Below are 23,089 nucleotides of genomic sequence, written 5' to 3'. Positions count from 1 at the left end.
GCGGGTGGCCTTGATCAGGCTTGCTCTGTCCGGCCTAAAGAAATGCGGTTTGCATTCGGCACAGGTTTGGCAGTTCCTGGTCATGGTCCTGACCTCCTCGATGGAGTAGGGCAGGTTGCGGGCCTTAATGAAGTGGTAAAGTCTGGTGACCCCGGGGTGGCAGAGGTCGTTGTGGAGGGTCTGCAGTCTGCAGTCTATCACTTTGCACGCTGGCGCATGTACTTCGTGATAGAGCATCTGGGGGTTCGTTCAGTTTACCAGGCCGGTACAAGATATCATAATCATAGGTGGAGAGCTCGATTCTCCACCTCAAGATCTTGTTGTTCTTGATTTTGCCCCTCAGCTTGTTATTAAACATAAAAGCGACCGAACGTTGGTCGGTGAGGAGGGTAAATCGTTTGCCTGCCAGGTAATGCCTCCAGCGTCGTACAGCCTCCACGATCGCCTGGGCCTCCTTCTCGACCGAAGAGTGTCGGATCTCGGGGCCCTGGAGGGTCCTTGAGAAGAAGGCCACTGGTCTCCTGATGCGCCATCAATTACTCAAAAGACTGAGGTTGAGCGAGTAACAATCAGGCTTTTATTAACTAAAGAATGAAGGTCTTGTCTCGAGTGGTCGACCCGTCCAGAATACTAAGGGACTGGGAGGTAGTCACTTATATACCTGGAATAGTGGGAGGAGTCAGCCGAGGCATGTCCAGACCTGTACCTAGTGGAATACACATACAGACACAGACAGGTATGACAGTGGTTTACCACATTCACCCCTTGTTTAAAAATGAGTCCGGCGGGGTGAAGTGTATTTAAAAGTTCGTGTATTGGAGTCTCTCCGGAGGTCTTGTCTGCCGCTGTGATCGACGTGGCGACGGCAGGGGTGGTGGAGCTTCCGGCGTCGCGTCCCGTGTAGGCTGGGGCCCTGGAGTGTAGTCCTCGTGGGTGACGGGCTCAGGCGTGCCGGCTGCTGGGGTTGGATATCGGGTCGTGGGGGGGGGTGGTAATGGGTAGTGGGTTACAGCGGTCCCCGAGGGTGCGAGGTCTCGTATGGAGACTGTGTCCTCCCGCCCGTCCGGGTACGCAATGTAAGCGTACTGGGGGTTGGCGTGGAGGAGGTCGACCCTCTCGACCAGGGGGTCCATTTTATTGGCCCTCACGTGTCTTCTCAGTAGTACCGGCCCTGGGGACGTCAGCCATGGCGGTAGCGATGTCCCCGATGTGGACTTCCTTGGGAAGACAAACATTTTCTCGTGAGGGGTGGCATTGGTGGCAGTGCAGAGAAGTGACCGAATCGAGTGGAGCGCATCGGGGAGCACCTCCTGCCAGCGGGAGGTCGGAAGGCCCCTAGACTTTAAGGCTAGTAGGGCGGCCTTCCAAACAGTTGCATTCTCTCTTTCCACCTGTCCGTTCCCCCGGGGGTTGTAACTGGTGGTCCTGCTTGTGGCTATACCCCTAGCGAGCAGGTACTGGCGGAGTTCGTCGCTCATAAACGATGAGCCCCGGTCGCTATGGATATAGCTGGGGAAACCGAACAGGGTGAAGAGGCTGTTCAGAGATTTAATGACCGTGGCACTGGTCATGTCCGGGCAGGGGATAGCGAACGGGAACCGGGAGTACTCGTCAATGATGTTGAGGAAGTACACATTGCGGTCGGAGGAGGGGAGAGGCCCTTTGAAATCGACGCTCAGGCGTTCGAAAGGGCGAGTGGCTTTTATCAGGTGGGCTCTGTCTGGTCTATAAAAGTGCGGTTTGCACTCAGCGCAGACTTGGCAGTTCTTGGTCATGGTCCTGACCTCCTCGATGGAGTAAGGCAGGTTGCGGGCCTTGATGAAGTGGAAGAACCTGGTGACCCCCGGGTGGCAGAGGTCATTGTGGAGGGCCCTCAGCCTATCGATCTGCGCGCTGGCGCAGGTGCCACGCGATAGGGCATCTGGGGGTTCATTGAGCTTCCCAGGCCGGTACAAGATCTCGTAATTGTAGGTGGAAAGTTCGATTCTCCACCTCAAGATCTTGTCATTTTTGATTTTGCCCCTCTGCTTGTTGTTGAACATAAAAGCAACTGAACGCTGGTCAGTGAGCAGGGTAAATCGTTTTCCGGCCAGGTAGTGCCTCCAATGACGCACAGCCTCCACGATAGCCTGGGCCTCCTTCTCGACCGCGGAGTGTCTGGTCTCTGGGCCCTGGAGGGTTCGTGAGAAGAATGCCACAGGTCTCCCCGCCTGATTAAGGGTGGCGGCCAGAGCGAAGTCGGACGCATCGCTTTCCACCTGGAAGGGGATGGATTCGTCCACTGCGTGCATGGTGGCTTTGGCAATGTCTTCCTTGATACGGTGGAAGGCTAAGCGGGCCTCTGCCGTCACGGGAAAAGAGGTGGACTTGATCAGCGGACGGGCTTTGTCTGCATAGTAGGGGACCCACTGAGCGTAGTAGGAAAAAAACCCTAGGCACCTCTTCAGAGCTTTTAGGCAGTGGGGCAGTGGGAGTTCCATAAGGGGACGCATCCGGTCCGGGTCGGGACCGATGACCCCGTGTTCTACAACACAGCCAAGGATGGCGAGGCGGTCTGTGCGGAATATGCACTTCTCCTTGTTATATGTCAGGTTCAGGAGTTGGGCGGTGCGGAGGAATTTCTCGAGGTTTGTGTCATGGTCCTGCAAGTCATGGCCGCAGATGGTCACATTATCTAGGTAAGGGAAAGTGGCCTGCAGCTCGTTTTGATCGACCATCCGGTCCATCTCCCTTTGGAAGACGGAGACCCCGTTGGTAACGCCGAAGGGAACCCTAAGGAAGTGATAGAGGCGGCCGTTTGCCTCAAAAGCAGTATACTGGCGGTCTTCAGGGCTGATAGGGAGCTGGTGGTACGCTGATTTCAGGTCAATGGTCGAAAAGACGCGGTACTGCGCGATCTGGTTGACCATGTCAGCTATGCGGGGGAGTGGGTAGGCGTCCAGCAGGGTGTAGCGGTTTATTGTTTGGCTGTAGTCGATGACCAGGCGTTGTTTCTCGCCGGTCTTAACGACCACAACCTGGGCTCGCCAGGGGCTGGAGCTGCCCTCAATAATCCCCTCCTTCAGGAGCCGTTCCACTTCGGTTTTGATGAAAACCCTGTCCCCGGCACTGTATCGCCTGCTCTTTGTGGCGATGGGCTTGCAGTCGGGGGTGAGGTTAGCAAACAGTGGGGGGGGTGGGACTCTGAGTGTGGAGAGGTTGCATCTGGTGCGCGGCGGGCAATTTGGAGGCTGCTGGCTGCGGACTGTGAGTGGGGGGAGGGGGCCACCGTACGCCATCGTAACGCTTTTGAGGTGGCACTGGAAATCCAACCCCAGTAGAACGGCAGCGCAGAGGTCGGGCAGGACCAGGAGTTTAAAATTATTGAACACAGTCCCGTCTACTACTAGTGTCACCACGCAGTAGCCGCCAATGTCCGCTGACTGGGACTCGGAGGCCATAGAAATCCGCTGGTGCGCAGGCAGGACTGGGAGAGAGCAACGCCGCACCGTGTCGGGGTGGATGAAGCTCTCTGTGCTCCCGGAGTCAAAAAGACAGTTTATTGCATGGCCGTTTACCTTAACGTCCATTTTGGACCGAGCTAGCTGGTGCGGTCTCGTTTGGTCCAGCGTCACAGAGGCCAGCGTAGGGGTCGGTGTGTTGCTGCGAGTATTAGATGGGGGGGGGTTGGCGGTCTGCTGCGTCCCGGCTGGCGTCCAAGATGGCGGTGTCCATGATTCCCATGTGGCTGGAGTCGTCCAAGATGGCTGCTGCTGCGGTGGTTCGCACATGGCTGGGGTTGCCCAAGATGGCGGCTCGCACGGCCCACACGCGGCGCTGCTGGCGTTCGGGGTGGCTTTGGCCTTGCAGACGCTGGCGTAGTGTCCCTTTTTCCCGCAGCCCGAGCAGGTCGCATTCTTCGCCGGGCAGCGCGCTCTGGGGTGTTTGGCCTGGCCACAGAAGTAGCATTTCTGGCCTTGGGATACTGCTGTCTGGCTTTGGGACACTGCTGCGGTAGTTGGGCCGTTGTTGGGCTGTGGCTGGGGTGGCACGGTGCTATGGGGCTGTCCTACCGTGTCCCAGGTTGTCGTTCCCCGCGGCGTCCACGGTGCAGAGGAGTAGGCATCCATGCCCCGGAAGGCTGCGTCCAGCGTTAGTGCGATGTCGGAGGCTTTGTCGAGGGTGAGGTCACTCTGCTCCAGCAGTCGCTGTCGGGTGTAGTTGGACCTGTGGCCCGCTACGAAGGCATCCCGGATCAGTTCCTCCGTGTACTTAGTGGGCGTTACCGCCTTACACCCACAGGCCCGGCCAAGCACGGACAGTGCTTGGAGGTATTCCTCAGTCGATTCCCCAGGTTGTTGCTTGCGACTCCCCAGAAGGTGCCTAGCATATACTTCGTTCACAGGGCGCGTGTACTGGGTCTTGAGGAGCTGGAGGGCGGCTGTGTACGAGGTCGCGTCCCGGATGACTGAGTACACTCGGTGGTTCACCTTGGAGAACAGGACAGACAGTTTGTCCGCATCCGTTTCGACCGCAGTGGAGGCAGTCAGGAATGTCTCGAAGCACGTGAGCCAGTGAGCAAACTTGGTGGAAGCGTCCGCTTCCTGACTGTCCAGGTCCAGGCATGCTGGTGTGAGGATCTTCTCCATTATAAAAAATTTAGTTAATAAAATTGATGCGCCATCAATTACTCAAAAGACTGAGGTTGAGCGAGTAACAATCAGGCTTTTATTAACTAAAGAATGAAGGTCTTGTCTCGAGTGGTCGACCCGTCCAGAATACTAAGGGACTGGGAGGTAGTCACTTATATACCTGGAATAGTGGGAGGAGTCAGCCGAGGCATGTCCAGACCTGTACCTAGTGGAATACACATACAGACACAGACAGGTATGACAGTGGTTTACCACATCTCCCCTCCTGGTTAAGGGTTGCGGCCAGGGCGAAGTCGGATGCATCGCTCTCCACTTGGAAAGGGATAGACTCATCCACCGCGTGCATTGTGGCCTTAGCAATGTCTCCCTTAATGAGGGTGAAGGCTGCGCACGCTTCTGCCGTCAGGGGGAAGGAGGTGGACTTCATGAGGGGTCTGGCTTTGTCCGCATAATTGGGCACCCATTGGGCATAGTAGGCGAAGAGCCCCAGGGTTCTCCTCAGCGCCTTTGGACAGTGGGGGAGGGGAAGCTCCATGAGGGGGCGCATTCTTTCGGGGTCGGGGCCGATGACTCCGTTCTCTACTACGCAGCCGAGGATGGCAAGGCGCGAGGTGTTAAACACACATTTCTCCTTATTGTAGGTGAGGTTCAGCCGCTGGGCCGTACGGAGGAATCTCTCCAGATTAGCATCGTGGTCCTGCCGGTCGCGGCCGCAGTTGGTGACGTTATCTAGATAGGGGAACGTGGCTTGCAGCCCGTTCTGGTCAACCATCCGGTCCATCTCCCTTTGGAAGACCGAAACCCGGTTGGTGACGCCGAAGGGAACCCTCAGGAAGTGGTAGAGGCGGCCATTCGCCTCGAAGGCGGTATACTGGCGGTCCTCAGGGCGGATAGGGAGTTGGTGATAGGCCGACTTAAGGTCGATGGTAGAGAATACGCGGTACTGTGCAATCTGATTGACCATATCAGATATGCGGGGAAGGGGGTATGCGTCCAGCTGGGTGTACCGGTTTATGGTTTGGCTGTAGTCGATGACTAGGCGGTTTTTATCGCCGGTCTTGACGACTACGACCTGAGCGCGCCAGGGGCTGTTGCTCCTCTCGATGATGCCCTCCTTCAGGAGGCGCTGCACTTCAGAGCTAATAAAAGCTCTGTCCCCGGCGCTGTACCGCCTGCTCTTGGCGGCAACGGGTTTACAGTCGCGGGTGAGGTTGGCGAACAGGGAGGGAGGCGGGACCCTGAGGGTGGATAGGCCGCAGGTGGTACGCGGTGGGCGGTTTAAAGGCTGCTGGTTGTCGACTGTGAGTGGGGGGAGGGGTCCACCGTATGCTAGAGTGACACTTTGAAGGTGGGATTGGAAATCCAGCCCTAGTAGGACGGCAGTGCAGAGTTGGGGCAGGACGAGAAGTTTAAAATTTTTATACTCCGTGCCCCTAACCGACAGGGTCACAACACAGTTGCCGCTGATGTCTGTAGAGTGGGACCTAGACGCCATCGAGACCCGGTTGCGCGTTGGCCAGACAGTGAGGGAGTAGTGGCTCACCGTGTCTGGATGGATGAAGCTCTCCGTGCTTCCGCTGTCGAACAGGCAGGTCGTGGCGTGGCCGTTTACTTCGATGTCCATCATGGACTTGGACAGGTGATGCGGGCGAGCTTGGTCCAGTGTGACGGAGGCTAGTGTATGGCTGAGTGAGCTGCTGTAGTCTGCGGGTGAGGCGGTGGTCGGGTCTGGAGGCAAGGTGGCGGTCGAGTGTGGTGGGTAAAATGGCGGCGCCCACGAGGTGGGGTAAGATGGCGGAGAAGATGGCTGCCCCCACAACTCGCATGTGGCACTGCTGGTGTCGGTGGCCTTGATCAAAGATGGCCACCCCCACGACTCACACGAGGGGATACTGGCATCTGTGGCCTTGATGAAAGATGGCCGCCCCCACAGCTTGCATGAGGCACTGCTGGTGTCTGTGGCTCTCCCTCTGCAGGCCTTAGCGAAGTGGCCTTTCTTCTGGCAACTGGAGCAAGTCGCGTTTCTCGCAGGGCAGCGCGACCTCGGGTGTTTCGCCTGGCCGCAGAAGAAGCAGCCGGCGGCCCGATCGCGGGGGTCCGATGTCGCAGCCGGTACCGGGGGTGGCGGTCCTAATCGGGTCCGGGACGCCGACGCTGAGGTAGGTCCGGGGGCGGCGCTGCGAGGGGTATTGCGGTCGGGGTCGGTCCCGAGTCCCAGGGTCGCGAATTACAGTACCTGGAGTACGCCTCGAGGTCCCGATGGGCCACTTTTAGGGAGCGAGCGAGGGCTGCAGCTGTGTTCAGGTCGAGGTCCTTTGCTTCAAGCAGTCTTTGCCGTGAGTAGTCGGACCGCAGGCCTTTCACGAAGGCATCGCGGATATTATCTTCAGTATTTTCTGCCGCCGTTACCGCTTTAAAGTCACAGTCCCTGCCGAGTGTTTGTAGCGCCCGTAAAAATTCATCTACAGACTCTCCTGGCTGTTGCGGGCGGGATCTTAGGAGATGTCTGGCATACATGGAATTTACCGGGCTCCGGTACTGTTGTTTCAGTAGGTTGATGGCGGCCTCGTATGTAGTAAGGTCCCGGATGAGTGCGAATACTTTAGGGCTCACTTGGGCGGTCAGAACTCTTCGCTTGGATCTCTGAGGCACGCCGGATTCTCCCAGGTAGGATTCGAAACAGCTCAGCCAGTGTTCGAAGTCGAGGGCTGAGTTTGCTGCCTGTGGGTTTAGATCCAGGTACGGTGGTCGGAGGGCTCGCAGCCAGGCTGGCTGCTGTGGCTGTTGTAGCTGGGCGTCTGGCTGGTCATTTGGCTGCTCCGTTGACTGGTCGTTTGGCTGCTCAGGTAACGACATTTTAAAATTTAGCCAATAAAATTGATATACCTATCAATTCATCCAATGAAAAGCGACGAGTTAAGAAAGTAACTATAGGTTTTTATTGGCTAAATAACAGAGCCCACCCTCGTGGGTGATCGGATCCAACAAGGAGGAATACCAGCCAGTCGACCACCTTTATACCTGGGCAGGTAGGTGGAGCCATGGGCGGAGTCAGCAGTGGTCAGCCCAGGTATAACAGCATGACAAGAGGCGACCTCGTGTAGTGATACAACAGTGTAAACAGTGATAACCATAGTGTAACGATATAACAGTGATAACCATAGTGTAACGATAGTGAACGATAAAAGTGGTTTACCACACCCCTCCCCCCCCCTTTCTTAAATAATGAAATGACATTGGCAGCTTTCCAATCCAAAGGCACAATCCCTTGAATCTAGTGAGTTTTGGAAAATTATGGCTAAAACATCTGCAATTTCCTCACCCTTTTTAATACTCTGCGGTGGAAACCATTATGTCCTGGAAATTTGTGTCTCTTAAGTCCCATTACTATCTCCATTACTGTTTTACTCCTAGTAAATCCACTAAGTTCCTCTCCTTGACTTATTTTTGGTTCCTTTGTACCGCTGGTATTTTGTTCTCTTCCTCTACTGTGAAAACAGATACAAAATACCCATTTAACAGGTCTGCGATTTTCTCATTGTCCATTATGGTCTCATCTGCATCTGTCTTTAATGAGCCTCAATCCAAGCTTCAGAGGCGTGAGTACAATCATTAAACCAAGTCGGACACCTTCAGATCTCCTTTCTCTGATAATGTTACGATACAGTCACGATTCCAGTCCTCGGGTATCATATTTTCTCTAAACGTTGAATCAGCATTTCCGTGGATTTGTCGAAACCTTTTGATAGATTCTGATGGCATAACTATTCAGAAAGGAATGAGGCAATTACATTGGATTAAGGAAAATAACCCGATTATAGCAGAAGGACCATGATTGTGCCCTGCAGCCTGTTCGACAGTGCTTTGTATTCCATAACCCACCAGTATTTAACTCTTTGAGGAGGGAAGCATGAAGCATGGGTGCACCAAGTAAAACCAACAAGCGCATAGCTCAGCACAGGGTTAAGAAGTTGCTTATTATAACCGGGCTGATTGGGATTCAGCAAAGATTTTCTTACACTAGGAATTTACATATGAATTTGCTTAAATCGTACTTGCAACTAAGTGGCTTTCAGCAAGCTTTGAATCAGAGGGACTGGTTAGCATAGTAAGTTAGGCATGGGCCTTTCACCTCCGGCATATGAGTTTGAATCTAGCCCAGACTGATGAAAAACTTTCCAATTTGTTACGAACATACGAACAGTGGCAGACAGGAAAAGACCCTTTGGTCCACCCAGCCTGTCCCCCACAATTGTGGTACCTTGTGTATCACAGTATCTACACTCTCCACCCCACCCGAAAACCATGTGATCTCCTGGGAGATGCACAAAACAGATAAAAACCCAGGCCAATTGGGGGAAAAAAGTCTGGGAAATTCCTCTCCTGCTCCCCATGGCAATCAAAACTAATCCAGGAGATCACTCTGGCTCTGAATTAATGTGAGGGAGAGACATGAGAAGTTTCGGACAGCCTCAATCCAGCTCCTTTATTTTAATTCACTCTTCGGGATGTGGGCGTCGCTGGCAAGGCCGGCATTTATTGCCCATCCCTAGTTGCTAAGTGATTTGAGACGATTGAGTGGCGTTCTAGGCCACCATGTTGGTGTGGGCCTGGAGTCACCTATAGACCAGACCGGGTAAGGACGGCAGGTTTTCTTCCCTAAAGAATATTAGTGAACCAGAAGGGATTTTATGACAATCCAAAAGCTTCATGGACACCATTACTGATACGAGCTTTTATTTCCAGATTTAATTAACTGAATTCAAACCGTCAAACTGATATAGTAGGATTTGAACTCACGTTCTGTGGATTATTAGTGCTTGGTTTGTATTTCCTTGAGCTTAGAAAGTTGAGGAGTGATCTAATCAACATGTTTAAAAAAGATAAAGGGATTTGATAGGGTAGATACAGAGGAACTATTTCCTCCCGTGGGGGAGTCCAGAACAAGAGGGCATAATCTTGAATTACAGCTAGGCCTTTTAGGAGTGAAAATATTTCCTCTAGTAGGCCATTCAGCCCCTCAAGCCTGTTCCACCATTCAATTAGATCCTGGCTGATTTGAACCTCAACTCCATTGACCTGACTTTAATCCATAGTACCTTTGATACCCTTGCCCAACAAAAATCTATCGACCTCAGTCCTGAAAGCTCCAATTGACAGCTTTTTGGGGGAGAGAGTTACAGATTTCCACTAGCCTTTGTGTGAAGAAATGTTTCCTGACATCACCCCTGAACGGCCTGGCTCTAGTTTTAAGTTTCACCACCAGAAGAAATAGTTTCTCTGTATCTACCCTATCCAATCCCTGTATCATTTTAAACACCTCGATTATATCACCCCTCAAGCTTCTGAACTGAAGGGAATGCAAGCCAAGTTTATGCAGCCTGTCCTCATAATTAGCTCCGGTATCATTCTGGTGAATCTGAGCCGCACCCCCTCCAAGGCCAATATATCCTCCCTGAGGGTTCGGACCATCATGTCCATCATGGACCGGAGCAATCACCCTGCCGACTTGCCCGCTTTGGGCGTAAGATAAATTTCTCCCCCACTGGACCTAAGTTCTGTAATCATAAGCAATCCTGACTAGTTGGTAGCCTTTGAGTCAGAAGGTTCTGGGTTCACGTCCCACTCCAGAGACTTGAGCACATAATCTACGCTCACACTCCAGTGCAGCAAAATATACCACAGCACTATTCAAAGAAGAGTTCTTCTGCTGCTCTGACCAATTTTTATCTTTCAACCAACATCACTAAAACAGATTGTCTGGTCATTTATCTCATTACTGTTTGTGGGAGCTTGCTGTGTGCAAATTGGTTGCCGCAATTCCTACATTACAACAGTAAATACACTTTAAAAAAAGTACTTAATTGTCTGTAAAGCACTTTGGGACGTTGTGAGGTTGTGAAAAGCGCAAATTGGTGGCCGCGTTTCCCACATTACAACAGTGACTACCCTTCAAAAGTACTTCATTGGCTGTAAAGCGCTTTGAGATGTCCGTTGGTCGTGAAAGGCGCTATATAAATGCAAGTCTTTCCTCCTTCTTTATTATATCAATGTAAGTTCTTTTTCTTTCTAAGGCAGTGACCCTGACTGGGAACAAACTTTTCACTAACGGTGGTACCCCTGTCCTCAGCTCTCCTCCGTGTTTCACTTTCTGTGTTTTGTTTCCGCAGAAACGTGCCCCAAACTCCACGCCCCAAATAATGGGAAGAAATTTGGAAGCCGATATTTAGTGGGCCACGAGGTGCACTTTGCCTGCGACCCTGGGTTTGTGCTGGTGGGGTCAAACAGCAGGGTGTGCCTCCAAGACAAGAGTTGGAGTGGACAGCTACCTTTCTGTAAAAGTAAGTGTTCTGCACTGAGTGAAGTAAAGAGTAAATATTTATATTGCAAACCAAAAACTTTGCATGACACTACTGGTTTAAAGAACTAACCACTGGGGCATTCCTGATGTTCCTGCTACGTCAGCAATAGAATTATACATATTATTCCTGCTTTATAACTATAATCCAGAACCTCTTAGTGCAGTAATCCCTTTACAACTGCAGGCAACCTCTTTATAACACTACCCAGTTTAAAACCCCTCATTGAACTAAAGTAACCCATTTTATTACACTGACTTGCAAGCACAGACCCCTTTATAATTATATAACTGCAGCTTCTTAAGTGTTCAATCTTCTTGAATTACTTTATGAAGGTGATATTTTAGTAAACTCTTGCCTCCCATTACAATGCCCCACTTTAGTAACCCTCTAATTACAGTAACTACCTTTTATAACACTGTCTAACTAGTTGTATAGGAATGAGACACACGCACGCTATACAGTACCAGATAGGCGTGAATCATTCCCTTTTACCCAGTGTAAACTGGACATGTACAGGAGCTGACACTGAGACACACATGGGCTGTACAGTATCAGACGGGAGAGAAGTGTTCCTTTCAACCAGTGTGTATACATGCAGGAGCTGACACTGAGACACATGCACGCTGTACAGTACCAGATTGGAGTGAATCATTCCCTTTTACCCAGTGTGTACTGGACATGTACAGGAGCGGACACTAAGACACACACGGGCCATACAGTACCAGATAGGAGTCAGTCATTCCATTTTACCCAGAGTGTATATGTACAGGAGCTGACACTGAGACACACGAGTCGTACAGTTCCAGACGGGACTGAATTGGTCTCTATTAAGCATATACTAACCTGAGGAGATTGAGGGAAGATTTGATAGCGTTGTTTAAAATGATAAAAAATAGGCAAGGTAGACATAGCTAGATTACAAAAGCAAGATACTGCGGATGCTGGCAATCTGAAATACAAACAGAAAATACTCAGCAGGTCAGGCAGCATCTGTGGAGAGAGAAACAGAGGGGGGGATTTTCTGGGGGCTCAGCGGACGCGTTTGGTGGCGGGTCGGGTGGGAAAAAATGTTTTCTGACAGCGGGTCAGGAACCCGCTGTCAACCCACCTCCACGCTACTTTCCCAGATGTCGGGGCTGTCAGAACTGGACAGACCTGACGCAGCGGTGGGGGAGGCAATTTAGGTCATGATGGCCTTGTTAACAGCCCATTAAAAAGTATTTTGAGCTCACCTTTACATTTTACGAGGTCACCCACAGGGTTCATGCTGCTCGGGGATCATGTCAGGTAAGGTGGTCGGGAGTTGAATCAGCATGGGATCACCTCGTTACTTGACAGCTGCAAATACGCTATAAAAGCTCCCATATCACAACTGTTCACTTTCCAAGCTCAGAAGCTGTTGCTTACTGCATTTGGAAGACAGATTGAGCTTTGTGCAGGTTGTAAGTGTTTGGAGTAAACTCTCTATCCAGTGTCACCTCATTGGAACAACCTCTCTCACCACTGACAGATTGTTTCTGTTATCTCAAGTTCACCTGCCATCTATTCCAGCAACATCGGTGCCCTTGAAACACTCTCACCTTGGTCCTCAGAAACCCAACACAATCAGCCCCAGCACCAACATCACCAGGCACACCAGCAGCACCAACAACAACACCAAATTTCTCTGCAATCAACTGATGCTGCACAGGACACAGAGCATCAGCACCCGACCACATTGCTACCCGGGACGCCAGGGATGGCCTCACCATGGACAGATTTACTTCACTTGACGCTGTATACCCTGGCTGCTACATGATGCACCAGGTTGGCACCACCCCACACCAACACCATAAAGCATCCCTACAATGCCCAAGCCATTCCTTTCACACTCGCCACCATTGCGGGGGGTACCGTTATGTCTCACCATTCACTGCAACTCACTAAGCCACTTCCAAAGGTGCACACAAATCTGTCCAAGAAAGCAAAATGTTGAAAATAAAGGTTTCAATGTTTGACACCAGATTAACAGAAACTTTACATGAACATTGGCTAAAAAATCCAAGTGCCTACCCTTGTGTGTTGTTAGTTGGTATGATTGGACTAGGATGAGGGCGAGCGTGAGGGGTGGCTAGTGAGATGGGGAAGTGATGATGTAGATAGAGAGGGATGGGTGGAGGTGCAAGGTAAGTTGGTGTGAGTAAGAATTTACAGGAGCATAATAGTAAATAGTGGAGAACCAAGGGTCTAGCGAGCATGAGGAACTGAAAGAAATTAGTATTAGTGAAAAAATAGTACTGGAGAAATTAATGGGACAGAAAGTTGATCAATTCCCTGGACCTGATGGCCTACATCCTAGAGTTTTGAAAGAGGTGGCTATAGAGATAGTGGATGCATTGGTTGTCATTTTCCAAAATTCCATAGTTTCTAGAACGGTTCCCATGGATTGCAAGGTAGCAAATGCAACCCCACTATTTAAGAAAGGAGAGAGAGAGAAAATGGAGAACTACAGACCTGGTATTATTAAGGACGTGGTAACCGGGCACTTAGAAAATAATAATAGGATTGGGCAGAGTCAACACAGATTTATGAAAGGGAAATTGTGTTTGACAAATCTGTTTTTCTGAGGTTATAACTGGCAGAATAGATAAGGGGGAACCAGTGGATGGTGGTGTATTTGGATTTTCAGAAGACATTTGATAAGAGGTTATTAAATAAAATTAAGGCTCATGGGATTGGGGGGTAATATACGAGCATGGATTGGGGATTGGTTAACAGACAGAAAACAGAGTAGGATTAAACGGGTCATTTTTGGGTTGGCAGGCTGTAACTAGTGGGGTACCGCAAGGATCAGTGCTTGGGCCTCAGCTATTCACAATCTGCATCAATGATTTCGATGAGGGGACCAAATGTAATATATCCACGTTTGCTGATGATACAAAGCTGGGTGGGAATGTAAGTTGTGAGGAGGATGCAAAGAGGGTGCAAGGGGATATAGACAGGCTAAGTGAGTGGGCAAGAACATGGCAAATGGAATATAATGTGGAGAAGTGTGAAGTTATCCACTTTGGTAGGAAAAATAGAAAAGCAGAGTATTTTTTAAATGGTGAGAGAGTGGGAAATATTGGTGCTCAGAGGGACCTGGGTGTCCTTGTACAAGAATCACTGAAAGTTAACATGCAGGTACAGCAAGCAATTAGGAAAGCAAATGGTATGTTGGCCTTTATTACAAGAGGATTTGAGTGTAAGAGTTAAGGGCCTAGAAATTGGGTTGGTAGCGCCGGCGCTGAGCGCCTAAAGAGACCTAGAATTGGGGCGAAGCACTATGTTGGGGCGGACGCTATGAAGATAGCGCCAACTCAGATATTGACTATACATTTAGCACCTGCGCTAAGTGTTTGCGCGCGCCTGCGAGCGCAAGCAGCTCATGACGTCATTTCAGTGTGCAACGCCTTTTAGGAGCGCCTGAGCGCATATTGGGTGGCGCCTGGAGCCTTAGCGCCCAGCGCTATTAGTGACAGTTCGAGGGAGAGCTAACAGGCCCTTCTCGGAGTAGGGGGGCGCTATTTAAAGGGGACAGCTCTACTACAGAATCTTCTGCCACTTGGCCTGCTCATTGCGCTCGCTGCTAGAGAGAGTTGGTGAGCTAATGTGGAGCGGAGTTCTGGGATTTGAGCTTTACAGTACTTGGTACCTTCAACCCTGTCCGAAGCACTTGCACCACTACACCTAAAAGCCTTTTGACCAACTGGCATCGGAATGGGAGCTTGTTTGGAGGGCGACGGACCTCATCTGCACTCTGTGCAGCAGTCATGACGACCTGCCTTGCCCTGCGGGGAGACGGTGGCCGAACCTGCCTAGCCCCCCTGCGTTGCTCCATGCCGCTTGGTCCGGCAACTAGTTCATCCTCAGAGCCACCCCCCCCTCCCCTCCAGGGGACTACTATCCCCAGTCTGCAGATGTCTCTGCTCCCCGGATTCTGCAACGGCTGGTCCGGATTCCTCCTGGTCCTCGCCTCCGGTGGCACTGGCAGCTTCAGCGCGTTGAGCCCAAGTTGGTGCTGCTTCATCTGAAAGTGGGAGGTGGAAGAGTGACTTTAGCAAAAGGACAGGTTTGCTGAAAGGCATGCCAGATTGCGGCAAGGTTCTGAGGCATGCTGGCGGGTGGACCAAATGGAAGGCAACAGGTGGAAAAGGTGAGAGTCTTACCCTCGCTGTTGGTAATGGGGTCGGCAGATGCAGTGGTCACTGGACCAGACAGACATCCTCCAAGTATCTGGTGCACTCTCTCCTCCAGATCCGTGAGAGTGACCACTTGTGCAGGTCCGCCACCGGTTCGACGCTGCTCCTTTCTAATCTGTGCCATCTTGGACTGCAGGGGAAAGAAGGGGAGGTTCTGTTACATGAGGCCTTGAGACCTCATCGCATGCCCCCCATGGTGCAAGAGCCCTTACATGAGGCCTTGAGACATCTGTCCATGTGTGTGGCCCGAAAGGGCCATGGGTGCATACTGACAGATGGCCATTGGCGCATCATTGCAGCAGGGTGCCCGAAGTCAGCTGCAGATGGAGGGAAGCACAAGTTTGGTAAACCATCACTTACCCTAACGATCCGTGTGAGGTCGTTGAATTTCTTCCTGCACTGAACATCCTGGTCGCCATGCTGCTGGAATTCACCCTCACAGCAACCTCCCTCCAAGATCGTCGATAAGCCTTCTGACTTGGCCTCTTGCCATTATCTGGATACAGGACCTCTCGACGGTGTTCAACTGCAGCCACCAAGTGGTCCAGAGCCTCAGTGCTGAAGTGCTCTGCTGTCTGCCTAACCTTCTCCATAATGCACAAGTTTCTAACACCAGACAAGGGCGAGCGCCGAATCTGAGGCCTACAGGGCGTTGGGTGTTTAAGCTCAGTCTGACTGACCCGCCCCTTTAAGAGCCGGCCGGCGCCTGTAGGTCTCGTGCTTTCCCGTAATTGAGTTCACCTGCGCTGCGCCCGTCCGCGTCGATATTGAGTAGCGCCCGACCTTTTGCGCCTTAAGAGCACCGTGCAATGGCTGATTTAACGCCTCAATCCCCTTTGGGGGCGATGCAACCCAATATCGCGCCAGGTGGCGATAAGTTTCGTCTGGCTATAAACTTTGCGCATCGCCAGTTCTAACGCCTCAAGCGGGGCTATACCCAATTTCTAGGCCAAGGTGTCTTATTGCAATTGTATAGGGCCCTGGTGAGACCACACCTGTAGTATTGTGTACAGTTTTGGTCTCCTTACCTAAGGAAGGATATACTTGCCATAGAGGGAGTGCAATGAAGGTTCACCAGACTGATTCCTGGGATGGGGGGGATTGTCCTATGAGGAGAGATTGAGTAGACTAGGCCTATATTCTGGAGTTTGGAAGAATGAGAGGTGATCTCATTGAAACAGACAAAATTGTTACAGGGCTTGACAGGATAGATGTTTCCCCTGGCTGGGGAGCCTAGAACCAAGGGTCACTATCTCAGAATAAGGGGTCAGCCATTTAGGACTGAGATGAGGAGAAATTTCTTCACTCAGAGGGTGGTGAGTCTTTGGATTTCTCTACTCCAGAGGGCTGTGAAGGCTCAGTTATTGAGTATATTTAAGACCGAGATCGATAGATTTTTGGATATTAAGGGAATCAAGGAATATGGGGATAGTGCAGGAAAGTGGAGTTGAGGTAGAAGATCAGCCATGATCTTATTGAATGGCGGAACTGGCTCGAGGGACCAAATGACCTACTCTTGCTCCTATTTCTTATGTTCTTACGAGTAGGGCAGGGAAGGCAGAGTGATGGGGATGTGATGAGAGGCACAGCAGGATGAGGTTGAGTGTGGCTTTGCAGTAATGTTTTGTGATCTACTGAGATCATTGAAAGGTTTGCGCCACTGCAGCCCGGTCCTCCTGATGACATCTCTGCTTGTGCCCTCCTCTGCAATGTGCAACCAGACTGCGTTGATCTCCTGGGGAGGTTTCTTCCACCCATGGGAAGGGAAGAGGACCTCCCTGCGTCATGGGAGAGCCTGGGTGCAGCCCTGCACCTCTGCAGTGATTGTCAGTGTTTGCAGCACCTCAATGCTGTAGAACACGGACAGCACAAATGTCAATATCAATTTGCACATGGTCCCTTTAAGGAAACCAGCTGATGATGCATCGTCAAATGACGTCATCAGACCCGCTTCCTTCAATTGGCCGGCAAACGCGCTGGGCAGGCTTAACAAGCCCAATCAACGTAAAATCATTTTACAGAGCGGGCTGGAGCCAGCAGTGGGGTCGGACCTGCCGAAGTAGGGGAAATCGTGGCCAGAGTTTACGTTTCAGGTCGATGACCTTTCGTCTGAACTCATATAGATTATTCCTTTAGTACATAGATAGAAGACACAAGGTCTGTTCTCAAGGAAACTGCTCGGTACATAAGGAGGTAGAATAGAAGAAACTTTCTCTTGCACAGCGTGGGGCTGCTTTGACACAAGTGGTGTGTCGATGTTACATGGATTACAACTTTCCAAAAAAGGTGCTGGACAATTACTTGAGGAATATTAAAGGGTGTGAGGGAGAAAGGAGAAAATGGGATTGAATTGGGAGAGAGCAGGAAAATACAGCTGCACAAACTTCGCCCCTAAGAGGGGCCTAAACACAACGCAAGCAAAGGAGGACAGACGGTCTCCTCCTGTGCACACTGATACTATACTGTGACACAGAGGAAACCGTACTGTATGAATTTATGAACAGTGAGGGACAGAAAAACACCCCCTGAGCCATCCAGCCTGTCCCACGCAACTGCGATGCCTTGCGCATCATAATACTGACACATCCCACCCCACCCGAAAACCATACGATCTCTTGGGAGAGGCGATAAACCAGATAAAATCCAGGCCAATTAGGGAACAATCTGGAAAATTCCTCTCTGACCCCCTTTAGGTGATGAAACTAGTCCAGGAGATCACTCTGGCCCTGCTTATTGTTACCAGGTACCTACCTCTTGTACGAGGTGACCTCCTGCAAAGCCAGAAACATGTCCAGCTCTCGCTTGAAGGAATTCAGCGAATCAGCGTTCACTGCACGAGCCGGCAGCCTGTTCCACAGGTCCACTATTCTGAGGAAAGAACCGCTTCCTGATAGCTAGCCTACATCTGGCTTTACATAACTCTGGACCGTACCAGGCTCGAGTGAATTGTTCTTGTCCACCCTGTGGCTCAGTTGGTAGCACTCTCACCTCTGAGTTGTGGGTTCAAGCCCCACTCCAGAGACTTGAGCACAGAATCTAGGCAGACACTCCCAGTGCAGTACTGAGGGAGTGCTGGACTGTCAGAGGTGCCGTCTTTCGGATGTAAAAGATCCCATGGCACTATTCGAAGAAGATCAGGGGAGTTTTCCCCGGTGCCCTGGGGCAATATTTATCCCTCAATCAACATCACTAAAACAGACGATCTGGTCATTATCACATTGCTGTTTGTGAGATCTTGCTGTGCGCAAATTGGCTGCCGCATTTCCCTATTCAGAAGTACTTCATTAGCTGTAAAGTGCTTTGGGACGTCTTGAGGTTGTGAAAGGCGCTATGTAACTACAAGTTTTTTTTTTAACTGAATTGCCAAGCCTTCAATGACATGGATTTCCAGCAGAACCTCTCCATCCCCACCCCTGCCCTGAGTTACTGGCAGGTGCACTACCTTGTTCCACAACCTAACCTCTGGCACAAAATTGCAGGTCTGGAATTTCCTCGGAGCCGATCCTGCACCATCACCGTAAGTTCGTCGCTAGTACAGGAAAGACCTCAATCGCATGTGTGTAACGGAAGGAGCAGGAGCAGGCCCGGGGAGGTTCTTGGCCTATGTCTTTGGCTTAACCATCATCTCTTATTTCCTGATGTCTTGTTGGGTCTACACGGGCTCTGTTGCTCACAAATAGCACGCTTATCCCCTGGGTCATCCAGAGGAACGTAGCTGCCCCTCTCTGCTGGTTCCACACAAGTGTGACAGGATTGACAGGATAACTGTCCTGTTCCAACACAGCTCAGAAGAAAGCTTTGGGCCCACTATTTCCACCCGCAGCAGTGAATAAATTTCGATGAGGACCACCCCACCCCACAGCCTCATTCATCCATCACCCCCTTGTGCCTGCTGATCTCCATTGACTCCCGGTCCACCAACACAGCCAATTTAAAATTCTCATTCTCATGTTCAAATCTCTCCATGGCCTTCCCCTCCCTATCTCTGCAACCTCCTCCAGCCCTACAACCCTGCAAGATCTTTGCGCTCCTCCAATTCTGGCCTCTTGTGCATCCCCAATTTCCTTTGCTGCGCCATTGGCAGCCGTGCCTTCAGCTGCCTAGGCACTAAGCACTGGAATTCCCTCCCTAAACCTCTCCGCCTCTCTACCTCTCTCTCTTTTAAGACGCTTCTTAAAACCCACCTCGTCACCTGTCCTAATGTCTCCTTAATGTGGCTCGGTGTCAAATTTTGTCCTGTGAAGCGCCTTGGGATGTTTTACTAGGTTAAAGGCACTATATAAATGCAAGTTGTTGTTTATCAGTTCAAGATTACAATGCCAGCTTCAGTTCTAATGCTGCCCGTTGCTTACCCTCTCTTCCCTCCAGATATAAACGAGTGCGCCAGTAATCCTTGTCTCAATGGTGGGATCTGCGTGGATGATGTAAACCGATATGCCTGTCTCTGCCGTGCCGGTTGGGTTGGCTATAACTGCCGCCTTGCCTTACACTCACGTAAGTCTCGCAAGATTGTTTAACCCCAGGACAGACCCAATCCTAGGGGCTTGTGGGCATTCCAGAGACTTGAGCACAAAATCCGGGCCAAAACCGAGCAAGTGCTGCACTATCGGAGTTGCCGCCTTTCGGATGAGACATTAAACCGAGGCCCCGTCTGCCCTCTCGGTTGAATGTAAAAGATCCCACGGCACTATTTCGAAGAAGAGCAGGGGAGTTCTCCCCTGTGTCTTGGCCAATATTTATCCCTCAACCAACATCTCTGAAACAGATTATCTGGTTGTTATCGCAGTGCCATGGTCATCATGTTGAGGGATGTTAATATTGTAAAATAGAACAAATTCTCAGCTGGATGTAAAAGAAGAGCAGGGGAGTTCTCTTGGCCAACATTTATCCCTCAACTAAGATCACTAAAGACAGATGATCTGGTCATTATCACATTGCTGTTTGTGGGATCTTGCTGTGTGCAAATTGATTGCTGCGTTTCCTACATTACAACAGTAACTACACTTCAAAAGTATTTGATTGGCTGTAAAGCACTTTGGGACGTCCTGAGGTCATGAGAGGTGCTATAGAAATGCAAGTCTTTCTTTCCCTTCCTACTCTCTGGAAATTTCCTCCTAAATCACTCCATCTCTCTATCATTCTCCCACCTTCAGACTATTACTAGGTTACTGTGTTGCTACATTACTATTTTAGGCCTCGGATTTCCTGACAGGCACACTCTGGGATCGCTGCACCATGCTGTAGGAGCTGATTAATCAGCACTTAACTAGTTAGTCTATTTCAACAAGAGCTTAAATCTCCAATTGATACTCTCTCAAAGGGGCCACCATCAACCCTCGCCTCTACCTGTTATTGTCCCCTCTTTGCTTCCTTGGACAGATTGTTTTAGGCCTGTACACGGGGCTCCTCTTGCCTGACTGCGCGCACTTCTGAGGAAGGGGTCCCAGTTGAAATGTTAACCCGTCTTTCTCTTTCAGACGCTGACCGACTTGCTCCATGTTTCCAGCTATTTCTCGAGGTTTTGTTTTTAATTTAAGAAAGAAAGGAGCCAGGAGAGAGAGAGAGAGGGTTGCCAGCCCTCCAGGATTGACGTAGAGTCTCCGACAATTGAAGATTAATCTCCAGGACGCTACTGTGAGAGAAAAATCATAGGATCATTAAAAAAACCTTTTTTTTATCATTCACTTCTGTTTATTAGTTCTAAAAATATTGGAGATGGGGGAAAAAAGGCTGTTCGACTGACAGTCAAGAATTATCCAGTTGGGTATTGAAGAGTCTTTTCGCTTTCCAATTCGCGTGGGGAGGCGGGGCCCCACGAGTGTAGACATTTTGGGCAACCAATGAGGGGAGCGTGAGGCAGTTGGAGACAAGAGGCCATCTGATGGAACCTCCAGGAATACTTTCAACCACAGTTGGCAACCCTCGGGAGAGCATTGAAAATAAAAATCAACAGACAGAGAGAAGAACAGAGCGTAATCTGTTTCAAATAGGCAGAAGGATTCGGGAGAGGCTGAACAGCAATGTAGAGAGATTACAGTCTCCACCGCATATAGCATGCGCATTTGTGCCAACGCAATTCGCCCGCTATACACGCTCGCCGGTAAACACGAACATATGAATATGACAGGCAGTAAACAGCTTGTCCATCAAGGTTTCCCCCAGTTCATGATGGCTGGTGCATCATAACTGGACTCTTCCAGAAACTTGAGCTTAAAATCCAGTACAGGGCTGAGGGAGTGCTGCACTGTTGGAGGTGCTGTCTTTTGGATGAGACATCCTCTCATGTCCCATGGCACTACTTGAAGGAGAGCAGTGTTTCTCTCTCTCTCTCTGTCTGTCTTTCTTTCTTTCTTTCTATCCCTCTTTCCTTCCATCTCTCTTTCCTTCCTGCCCTGCCCCTCACTTTAGCCATGTGAATTCCTGGGAGAGGCAAACGAAGTCTCCACTTTCCAGTTGTCCCCTGCAGTTGTTAACGATGCAAGCTGCTGAAAGAAGGTCCTTGAAGACCTGGTTTTGCCTGAAATCAGCGGAGCTTTTAAATCGGGTAAGTACTGAGCTGCCCATAAATAGCCGGCATACTTAATACATTTTAAGTGGCGCCTTTGTGGTTGATGCCCTTGGTGATGGCAAATGGTTGGTGCCATTTGCCCGATATAGGCGGCTGCCCATGATAAGTGCAGACGGTGTAAGATGTGGGGCAGAGCGGGTAAACTGAAAGAGGAGCAACTTGAACTATTCTGTGGCGAAGGAAGGCGGTTCTAACGAATAGTGGCCTGCAATACTGATTCAATAATTGACATAAAACAACAAGCTTAAACCAAGCTGAAAGTCTAACACATGGTATAAAGTCTTTGGGTAGGAAGTGTTGGCTCTTGCTGCTTTTAGCAGCGTGCTCTGTGGGAATCTGAGAATGTTGCCAAGCCAATTCTATTCGGGAATGCAAGTCCCGTCTAATGCTAACTATCTCAATCACTTGGACTGATCTCAAGGTATCTCCAGTGACTGGGACACAATGAGATCCCTGTTTCCTTCAAAAACAAGAACAAGCTCGCTCCTCAGGGGCAGAGATCAGTTACAGCAACAAAAGATGGAACGTAGTGAGTGAATAGCACAGCCGAGAAATAAATAGCTGTGGCTTCCAGTCTCCTCATTCTCTCATTGATCAGTCGTGCATTGTGTGGGAGGTAACCAGTCATGGAGTTTAATCATGGCTCTCGGTAACCAGCCCAGCACTGCGAAGGTTTTGCTTCTTCAACGGTGATTGAAGATATCCTGTGCAAAACAATACAAGAGAAAGATATAAAGACACAAACCGACTGACTGACTTGCATATATATTACGCTTTTCATACCCTCAGGACATCCCAAAGTGCTTTACAGCCAATTAAGTACTTTTTGAAGTGAAGTCACTGTTGTAATGTAGGAAACGCGGCAGACAATTTGTGCACAGCAAGCTCCCACAAACAGCAATGAGGTAAATATTGGCCAGGACACCAGGAAGAACTCACCTGCTGTTCTCCAAAATAGTGCTGTGGGATCTTTTACATCTACCTGAGAGGGCAGTTTAATGTCTCATACAAAAGACAGCACCTCTGACAGTGCAGCACTCGCAATCCTGCACTGGGAGTGTCAGCCTGGATTATGTGTTCATGTCTCTGGAGTGGATCTTGATCCTACAACCTTCTGACTTGGAGGAGAGAGTGCTACCTCTGAGCCACGCCTGACATTCAACAATTTGTATTTAAATAGTGTCTTTAAAATAGTAAAATGTCCCAAGGCGCTTCACAGGAGTGTTATAAAACAAAATTTGACAGCAAGCCACATAGAGATATTAGGACAGGTGACCAAAAGCTTGGTCAAAGTGGTAGGTTTTAGGG

General features: G+C 50.2%; 1 protein-coding gene across 1 annotated transcript in view; it reads left to right on the top strand.

The window, feature by feature from the left end:
• Window positions 1–23,089, top strand: part of LOC147109573 (fibulin-7-like) — a 67,552-nt gene that overhangs the window by 28,061 nt on the left and 16,402 nt on the right. The window contains exons 3-4 of the mRNA XM_086003629.1: window positions 10,802–10,972; window positions 19,582–19,707. Of these exons, the coding sequence (XP_085859755.1) occupies window positions 10,802–10,972; window positions 19,582–19,707 (297 nt within the window). The remainder of the gene's footprint in view (window positions 1–10,801; window positions 10,973–19,581; window positions 19,708–23,089) is intronic.

The sequence above is a fragment of the Somniosus microcephalus genome, chromosome 12 (assembly GCF_052327205.1).
Source record: "Somniosus microcephalus isolate GS21.2 chromosome 12, FLI_Smic_1.0, whole genome shotgun sequence".
In the NCBI taxonomy this organism is placed as follows: Eukaryota; Metazoa; Chordata; class Chondrichthyes; order Squaliformes; family Somniosidae; genus Somniosus; species Somniosus microcephalus.
This window is presented reverse-complemented; position numbering and strand designations above follow the sequence as displayed.